This window comes from Amborella trichopoda, chromosome 6, assembly GCF_054954075.1.
Source record: "Amborella trichopoda isolate Santa Cruz 75 chromosome 6, AtrichopodaSantaCruz75HAP2 v2.0, whole genome shotgun sequence".
In the NCBI taxonomy this organism is placed as follows: domain Eukaryota; kingdom Viridiplantae; phylum Streptophyta; class Magnoliopsida; order Amborellales; family Amborellaceae; genus Amborella; species Amborella trichopoda.
In genome coordinates, this window is record NC_142341.1 from 51,388,497 (window position 1) to 51,398,962 (window position 10,466).

Genomic DNA, 10,466 nt, shown 5'->3' on the forward strand with positions numbered 1-10,466 from the left:
TCCGAATCGGGAATCGGGTGAATCGGTCAGAATAAAGCTTAAAAAAAATCCGAAAAAATTATTAAAATTCATTATAAATATTGTTTTTTAGGAATTCAATAAGAAATGATGGTACTCCATTAAGAATTTTCATGTTTTTGAATGAATATGCGAATATTGATATGTTCTTTCCCTGCATGAACCGCCATTCAGCATTTAATTTACATCACACAAAAGGATAAACATATAATTATCATGGAATAAGTATATCAACATACATGGACTACAATAAAGCATAAAATTAGTAACATATGATCTAAAAATAAAATGATACACGACGTTATTGTTCTTCTTGGTCAGGCTGGTGCCATTGATTGAATTCGTTTAACAATTCATTGATTCGATTTAAAAACGAATCATCGATATTAGCAGGCGTCTGACTATTCCCAAATCCCTGAATGTTAGTGTTTTGTTGTGTTCCCAATCTAAAATCCCCGAAGATTGTCCATCCTTCATGCTCACCTGCACTGTCGTACTCATCCTTATACTGTTGCTGTTGGGACTCGATATGTGAATAATATGGCTGGGATAAGGTGGCCTCAGAATCATCATCTCTCTCATTTTCTCTTTGAATAATATGGATTAAAAAAAAAAAAACAAATTTTCAAAAAAATCGATCATGGATTAAAAAAAAAAATCACAAATTTTCAAAAAATTCTATCATGGATTACAAAAAAAATTCGATCATGGATTAAAAAAAAAAAATCACAAATTTTCAAAAAATTCTATCATGGATTACAAAAAAAAATTCTATCATAGATTAAAAAAAAAAAATCACAAATTTTCAAAAAATTCAATCATGGATTACAAAAAATTCGATCATGGATTACATAAAATTCGATCATGGATTACAAAAAAAAACAAAAAAAAAAAAACAAAAAATTCAATCGTGGATATCAAAAAAAGAAAAAAACAATTCAATCATGGATTACAAAAAATTCAATCATGGATTACAAAAAACTCTATCATGGGTTACAAAAAAAGCAAAAAACAAAAAATTCGATCATGGATTACAAAAAAAAAAACAAACATTTCGATCATCGATTACAAAAAAAAAAAAAACATTTCGATCATGTATTACAAAACATTCGATCATGGATTACAAAAAATTCTATCATGGGATACAAAAAAAAAAAAAAAAAAACAAAAAATTCGATCATGGATTACAAGAAAAAAAAAAAAACATTTCGATCATGGATTACAAAAAATTCGATCATGGATTACAAAAAATTCTATCATGGGTTACAAACAATAAAAAAAACAAAAAATTCGATCATGGATTACAAAAAAAAAAAAACAATTCGATCATGGATTACAAAAAAAATAAAATAATTCGATCATGGATTACAAAAAAATCGATCAAGTATTACAAAAAAATCTCTCCTGAATTACAAAAAAAAAAAAAAAAAAAAAAAAAAAAAATCCGTACGAAACTCGCCAATTCCGTACAGTGAATCGGCGAGTCACTGTACAGAATCGTCCGGTTCTCTCTAGAACCGGACGATTCCCATTTTTTTCGCCGATTCGATCCGTTCATGGCGATTCCCGAGTCGAACCGGGCGAGTCCAGTTCGACTCGACGTTTTTTTAAATACTGATGTGAACAATACATTTTCTTCTTTATGCGTGATTGTGTGAAACGAATCGTAGTTACATTACCAGATAGTGTTAGAATGTCAAGGACTTTGAGTCCTGAACGATGATGACCTTCTCTTAGAGAGAGAAAAAGTTGTTCTCTCTGGCTCATGTGGTTTAAAGTTCCAATTGTGTAGGATTTGAATTTAAGAAATCAGTGTATTACCGTGTTTTGGATGAGTTTTTTGTATTGTATTTCTATAATAATTGTACAAAGTAGGTATTAGTAAGAATAATTAAATTTTATTATAATGTTGCAGTTATAATTAGATTCTATAATTGTATCATTATATTATTTTTTAAAAAATTATTTAAAAAATATGATTTTTCTCTCTCTCCTTTTTATTTCTATACACATATGTTTCTATAATAGTTATAAATACACATATGTTTCTATAATAGTTATAAAAATTAAATATTGATAAAAATAATATATTTTTTCTTCAAACTTATAATTATATTATAATTATACGTAATTTTTATCACAAAAAGGTAATTAAAAAAAAAGGAAAAAAACCTTACTTTGTGAAAGGCTCTATAATAATTGTAAAAGTAAATATTTGTAAAAATAATTTATTTTTATTAGTGCTCACGTGTCACAACAAACCGGACAAGGTTCTAGTCGTCGTTCTTTCGGCTGAAGCGCCGGTCGGCTGGTCCGATCTGGATTTAATAACTTTGCTTTAGACATGATCTTAGCTCATTGTTCTATTAGAATGTTAACAGTCTTCTTATTTTGTGTTTATGATTATTATTGTCGAAAGATTGTATACACCCATAGAGTATTTCATTCACTCCTTCACATTCTCCAGTAAACTTAAAGCCTCCTCTTGAGGAAATATATTTAGGACCTCAAATTTTAAGGATGTTACCTCTTCAATCTAGCGATTTAACCTAAATGGTTCGCAATCGACATGTGCCTGAAAAATTGATGTCTTAAGATAGAACAAAGATAATCTGTTTGTTAGACAGTCATATCAGATCTACATTTTTAAAAACTCAACATTCAAATTTATTTATCAAAATACTCATTTGGTGATTCCAAAATTTTGCGTCTAAAAAACTCTTAAATAACATGCTCATAAAAAAAAATTTGCCCAAATGAATAAATGTATAGTAAGTTATGCCTGCTCATCTTCATTTTACCTCTTCATCTCATCTCTCCCATATTTAATACTTAAAAAATCCATTTTTATTAGCCATATCAGCAGGCTGTGTTTCATAAAATATGGATTGGTAATTTTCGATTTTACCCCTCCACAAACACTAACACATAGTCCTACAATAAGATTTACACAGTCCAAGAATAAGATTTTTTTTGCTCTTGATCCATAGTTAGGACCATACCAGTGCTATCAATAATGGGTATCCTGGCTGGAATGGTCGGTCGGACAATTGAGTGGTGCTTTGACTGGTTTGGTGTGGAGTAGAAATTGTGTTTGGTTCAAAACTGATCAAAACCATAGGTATCAAGATCAGACCAGTTGGTGTAACCGTCAGACGTGAACAAGTTTTGTTGTTGCTTGTCCAAAACAAAATTAACCAAAAAGGCCAATTAAAACCAATGTTTGGCTAGTTGGACAACCTAGTTTTGATCGTTTAGACAAGTCTAGCAAAATTGCACAAAATACATCGAACTTTTTAACAATTTAATTACTTACCTTTTTACAATTACAATTATTCCAACTCATGATGCTGAGTATTTTTTATGGATATTTTGAAATAAATCAAAAGATATGGGTAAAAATGCTAAATAATTAATTGCTCATCTGTATTTTTATAAGTTTCTGTATTTTTAAATTATTATTATTTATTTTATTTTTTCTAATTCAATCCAACTATTTTTACTAATGATCGGACCGGTTTTGACTGGATTAAATCCCTCGTTAGTTCATTGGTTAGTTTGATTCTGATAACACTTATTATAAAACTAATGTTTTAATCAATTTTGACTAGTTAGCCCATCCATTTTTAACTTGTTGGTCCAACTTAACAAGATTGGATAACTTTTCATATAACATATTTCACAGTTTAAAGCTATTATTATTATATTTTCTTTATTTAAAATTAGTCTCAAGACCAAATTAATTTTTATCGGACCAGACCTCTCAGCAATTCGGCTCGGTGGACAGTCCGATCCTGCTAACTACAGTAAACACTAAAACATTCAAAAGGGACAAGAGGGCCTAGCGGTGACACTTCTTAAAGAAGTAGGATGGAGAAACATGAACACAAGCATGTAACAAAGAACCAGGAGTTTTCTACATGAAAACTTATAAAAGTTTCATCACATTTTAAAAAAATTCAGAAATTATCCAATTTTAGCTTCCACATTATGGACATGAGAACTTCTACATATTGGATTTTTCTTTTCTTTTTGAAAGTACATTGTGTATTTGGGTCCCCTTTCCACTTTCCTAAAGCTTAATTTAGGCTTGTTTATCCTTTCAGCTTGCTTCACTAGTTTCATAAAAATTTTAACATGCTTTCTCTTCCCAGGTTTGTGTCGTGAAATGCATTTCATCTCTCTGTATTTCCCTTGTTTGTGTTTATGAAGCCCATTTCACACCTCTCTCTCTCTCTCTCTCTCTCTCTCTCTCTCTCATGTTTTTGTATCAGCAGCAAAAATGTTCTCTCATGTTTCTCTGTGTCAGCAGCAAAAATGCGATGTCCAAAATTGACTTTTCAGATTCAACATCCCGACATCATTTTGATTGAGGGGAGATGGGATTTTAGGTTGCATTAAAGTATTTATTAAAGTATTTTTTATAGCGAGATTGCAATATAAAAGCTTATACAAAGTGTATCCAAGTGTCTAAAGTGTGAAATGCAGGACCGTGCCAAAAATCACACAGACGTGTCCTTGGAATGCAGCGTACATCTATTTATGCTCATGCATCTTAAATTTTGTTTGCTTACATATGTATTGTGTAAAAATATCCTCATCATCTAAGCCTTATCCTCTTAATACGAAAGCTACTCTTAATACGAAAGCTATTTACTGCATACCTTTCCAATACCTTATGATACAAGGCAGTACATATCCATACATTTCCAATAGATAACTGGTGCATCTATTTAAGCTACATCATAGATATGACATACACATCTCAAAGACACTCTCTCTCAATACTCTCTCTTTCTCTCTCTCATGTGTCTAAATACATGAATCCAATACAACCCCATGTATATCATGCAATAGGGTACAACTGACGCGAGAGACGAGGAGTTGCAAATGCCTTCAAAGGCATGGCCTTGAGGCCTACACCCTCTAACATATCGAGCAGCTCAGTACCCTCTTTCCTCCACTCAAAAGCATGCAACAAACTCGCGAGCACATACTCCACCGACCTCAAGGCCAAACCTATGCCAGGGCAGCTCCTCCTCCCCGAACCGAATGGGATCACTCGAAAATCTTGACCCTTCACATCAATGCCACTCTCTATAAACCTCTCAGGTTTGAAACTCAAAGGCTCGGGCCACAAGTCAGGGTCCCTATGTATGTGCCATGCATTCACCAAAAGCATGGTGCCTTTGGGAACAGTATAGCCACCTAGGTTGCACTTTGCGTCGGACTCGTGTGGTACAAGAATGGGGCCGGGAGGATGTAAGCGTAGTGTCTCATAGATAATGGCTTGAAGGTACTCAAGCTTGGGCAAGTCAGATTCTTCGACTAATCGCTCCCTTCCAACTTGTTGGTCAAGCTCAGTTTGAGCTTTTTGAAGGGCTTCAGGATGGTTGAGGAGGAGAGCCAGTGCACATTCTATGGTGACAGCCGTGGACTCTGTTCCCGCTGCAATCATAACCTGGAGGAATGTGGGTTGAAAATGGTGGATTAAATGAGGTTACGCATACAGTGATAGGAAAAGTACACTATGACCATGATAATGAATGGTGCTAGAGGTCCTCGCCATTCCATTAGGATGGATGGCAAAGGAGGGAAAGTGGGTTTGATCAAACATGATCATGCAATTGTGTCATGTTCTTTCTCTCCAACATGGTCGAGCCCACTGATTGGATAGTGATTTCCCCTAAAAGACCATATTGCAAATATGATCATACAAGTCATATTTCCATTTGTTTGGAAATCATCATCATCATAGCCTTTTTCCAATTATTTGGAGAATCCTGGTCCGCCATTACGGTCTATCAAAGACCATACCCTCAGTGAGGCCATAAGTCCCCATATCTTTTTTCACTATCTAAAGAATTAATTTTTCTTTCCAATAAAAGATAGTATTCTAGGTCGAAGATTCCCCCCCCCCCCCCTTGTTGTCTTTCTTCTTCTTTTTTCAAACATAATTGTATATTTAAAATCATAAGAAAAACTAGAACTCAAACATATATATATATATATATATATATATGTTATGAACAAATAAGTTTTACAAAAACTTCAACAGTCAATTGTTCATAATGGTTTCTTTGTTTTTTTCAGGTTTCATATCTTTTGCTTGTTCCTTTTTTTCTAAATTTCCCCGGGAACTTGAAGTGTTGCAAGTCTTCGTAGCGACATACAAGATCTTGATTTTGATTCATATACTGCAAGATACTAACTTAAGAAAATATCGGGGTCTTCTTTTAATGAAAAAAATCAAAAGTAAGATGCAAAAGGAAACCAAGTAAATTACAAGAGATCATCCAAGAACTGTAGCCGATCAAGTCATCACCATTCATTGAAATGATGGACAACAAAGTGGGTTGGGAAACCCTCTTCATCAAATTAGGCGCACATCAGGTATACATCTCAAAAAAAAGGTATACATAATATGTGGCAAAAGACAGTCTGTAACTACCTTGAAAGAATGATAGTAATAGCAAAACACTCGAATTCAGAATGCAAGCAACCTCTATCTAATACATCAAAGTTTAAAAACGAAAAAGGAATTCATTTATCTAAGTTCTAACCAGTGTCTAATCAAATAAGCTTAATCAAGAGCAGTGTTTTGAAAGCGAGGACTTCAGTCAGGGCTCACTAGGAAACCAAGCCTGAGTCAGACAACTCAACTCAGCCGAGTCAGACAGAGAATCCACCAATTCCATAAAAAATTAAATTTGAAAAAGTGAGACTTGGCCAGTTCCCATGGTTTTGGTTCCAGATTAGGCAGCCTGCCGAGTTTGAGTAACTCGGTCGAGTCCTAGCAGACTTGCCGAGTTTTCTGGCACTGGTTAAGATTTCAATGGAAAGCTGAAAAGGAGTAATCACATGTCCAGATATCTCTTATGCTGACATCCCCTCAAAAGTAAGGGAAGAAAGGTATGTTCAATCCAAACATTTTAGCCCATAAAGCATGAGAAGCTCATATTAGGATAACTTCACTTTAAATCAACCATGACTTTAATTCATATATAGAAGATTATCACTTTAATTGGAACATGTAGAGAAAGACTTTTGGAGCTATAGGCGGCATAAAAAAATTGAATTTATGCTAGAGCAAACGACTGATACATATGCCACAAGCAACATTCCTAACTACCAGTATACAGCCTTCAATGTAGCACTGGCAGGATCCAAAAGAATAATATATGGCTTAGAAACATGATAGAATTTTACATGAATGGGTTCAAGAGCAAATTCCACAACATTGGAGTAGGAATCTATTCCTTAGGATTCCACTTGGTGGAAAGATATTTCTTTTACATGAGCTCAATCTTGAAGTTTGTCCTAAATAAATTGCATGGGAATAGGTATGAAATGGATGGAGTGACAGATGCGAACATGCCACATGGTGCTACCTTTAGTTACACAGTTGAACGACAGTGGTAGCAGGAGCCAGCGCAAGCTATTGTATCAAAGGAATAACGCTCCATAAGGGTTAGTATTTAGAAGATCTCATCAAAATCTTACTACATACCCATGCTATACTTTCACAATCCAGAGCCACATTATTTCAAAATTAGTTACCACTTCTGACTCTCAGTTTAAATGGCAAGAATGAAGAATCAAGGACATCACCAAATGTGATTGTGGGATTCTTCCTTGACTGATATATGGCTCTGAGGAGAGGGGGCAAAGATGCATGATATAAGCTTTGATGGAGTAGAGGACCATATCATTGAGGTGGATGAGGTGTGAAAATGCAATCTTGTCATAGGGGCTGCAATCAGTGATTTATAGATTGCTGATCCCACTTGGTATTGCCCAAGTCAAATCGGGATCAAGAGGTGTGGAAATCTGGTTTGAATAACCTCCAATGCACTACAATTCTACCTTTTCTATTTTTCATTTTAGTTGATAACTGTAGCCCATCCGGCTCAATGACTGCTGAGTCCAACAGGGCATCCGAATCGCACCCCCCCCCCCCAATTCAGGACCCGATGCTGATTCTTAAATCACCGATTGGCGGTTGCAATTAACGGTGGCACATTTTTATTCAAAAAACAAAGGTGTCATTCTCAAAGACAAGAGGCTTGTTACATCCATATGACAAGCAGAGCAACCTTTTTTAAAGTTCATGTTCAAAAACCAGAATTGGAAGATTAAATAAAAAAACATATCAATCAAGCATAAGTTTGGACGAGAAAAAACATACCACAATTGTACTCTTGATCAAATCATCAGTGAAATACTCGGGATCCTTCTCTTTCATATCAAGCAACATGTGAACAAAATCTGGCTTCAACTGGCCGCCTCCACTGCTCCTCGATTTCTTATGCTCTTCCACAATCCCCTGCAGAATCCTATCTCTCTTCCTCTGCAACACTTTCATTAACCTGGTAATCCCCTGAAGGTCAATCCACCTAAGGAATGGAATATAATCACCCAAATTCAACTTCCGCATCACCACAGATGTCTCATCGATCACTTCTCTGAATTCCTTTGCCGCCTCTTGATCCTCAACCCTACACCCATAATAACTTCTGTTGGCCACGATCTTAATAATTACACTAAAGATAGTCTCAGTGATCTTATCCTTCATGTTCACCACCTCTCCTTCATCCGAAGACTCAAGCAGACTTTGGAAAAGCGCAGCAACTTGTTCTCGACGAACATTCGCAAACATCTCAATTTTCGTCGAGGATAGAAGCCCAAGCGTTTGAATTTTTCGCAATGTTCGCCAGTGATCACCATATGGGGCCCAAACAACTGATAAGTAGTCATAGCCAAGGTATTTCCCAACAGCTGTTCTAGGCCTAGATGCGAAGGCGATGTCATTTGTGGTGAAGCATTCTTTTGCAAGACTGGGTGAGGAGACAACCACAACAGGTTTCATTCCAAACCTAAGGCTAATAATAGGGCCATATTTCTTAGAGAGATGAGACAATGCTCTATGAAGTGGGAACTTTAGGATGTGAAAATGCCCAATAAAAGGCAGGGAGGGAGGTCCAGGAGGGAGATTAACATTAGATATCTTGCTTTTTAGTACATAGAAAGCAGCCAAGAATGAGAAGAAAGCTAGAATCCAGACAAGGTCCATGTCTTCTTTTTTCAGGGACTTTTGGGTGTTACTCTCAACAAAAAAAAAGAAAAAGGAGGAGGAATTGGGTCTACTACCTTTTACATATTCAGATAAAGATGGATTATTTTTCTTTCCTTCCTGTTTTCCCTCTTGAAAAGTTCACTTAGAATAATGGGTTTTAAATGATCAAAGATACAAGTAGATCTTACTTAATACGAAATTACCCATAGAAATCTCATTGATATGAGATTACCAAATAAGATCAATTTAGAAACTCGCAGATCTAACAAGCAAAAACCAGAATTTTTTTTTTATCAATACTTGTGGGGAACCAGCAAGGAACAAAGTACAACTGAAAATTTCAGCTCTTTGAGTTTAGTGGGTCAGTTCCTTAATGGATCAAATTTTGCAGAACTTGTACAGAAAATTCACAAAGGACTATAAGCTCATGAACTATCGATCTACTTCAGAGACAAATGGCAAAAAAAGAAGAAGAACAAAACCAAAAAAGCACTGCACCAATAGATTTTCAGTGTAAATCCTTGGAAATTGAAGATCCCCAAACTGAAATTATAAAGCTAAAACAAGCTTATTCTAGGAAAATAAACTATTTGGAAAAAATAAGATCGAGCCAGAAAGTTGTGAGAAAATAATTCAACCAAGAACCAGTACAATAGGAACCAAACACAAACAACACTGCATCATCTGTCTTTAAAAAGTCCTAATTAACAAGAAAAACAAAATCAATTTATACATGCAAAAAAAACCCAACTTGGATTACCAGAACAAAGAACTTCTCAAAAGACAAAAAAAAAAAAACTTTGAAAGTTAAAAGCAAGAAATGTATAAGAAATAGTGCCTCATGTTAACCCATGGCCTCCCATTTGTACATTTGTCTTTGATTTTTTTGCCCTCTCTTGTAATTTTCTCGTTGTTTTTGTCATTTTGTGGAGGAGTAAGATTCGCTTGGATAACGTTTTAGGGAAAATTTAAAAAAAACCACAATGACCGCATGTAGCTACGCAACTTACCCCAACCTACGTTTTTTTCTCGAGACAAACTTTCTAGGTAAATACCCCATGACAAAAAGGGAAGTTACTGGTAAATGTTACCGGATTCCAGATAAATGTTAGGATTCCAGGCGTCTGGCAGTTTATTATTATTATTTTTTATTAGAGGTATTTTGTATAAAAAGTGTTTTTTGAAAAATAAAAAAAATAAAGAGTAAATTGCACAGAAAATGTAGTACTTAAGTTCCACAGAAAGTGCAGTAATGAGAGATTTCCGTGTTTTTTATGAAATCCATAAAAAAAACAAAGAAAAGAATAGAATATGCTAACCAAGTCAGAGTCAACCCTTAAGTGGCCAAATGTTTTTAATCTTATCATCGACA

The 10,466-nt window shown here is 34.8% G+C and overlaps 1 protein-coding gene across 1 annotated transcript; it reads right to left on the reverse strand.

The window, feature by feature from the left end:
- Positions 1 to 4,655: 4,655 nt before the first annotated feature.
- Positions 4,656 to 9,930, reverse strand: LOC18448674 (cytochrome P450 81Q32). Its single transcript, XM_006858735.4, has 2 exons — positions 8,207 to 9,930; positions 4,656 to 5,479 (listed from the first exon to the last, which is right to left on the reverse strand). The coding sequence occupies exons 1-2, from the start codon at positions 9,089 to 9,091 to the stop codon at positions 4,865 to 4,867; spliced, it is 1,500 nt and encodes a 499-aa protein (XP_006858797.1). The 5' UTR covers positions 9,092 to 9,930; the 3' UTR covers positions 4,656 to 4,864.
- Between the last annotated feature and the right edge of the window lie 536 nt (positions 9,931 to 10,466).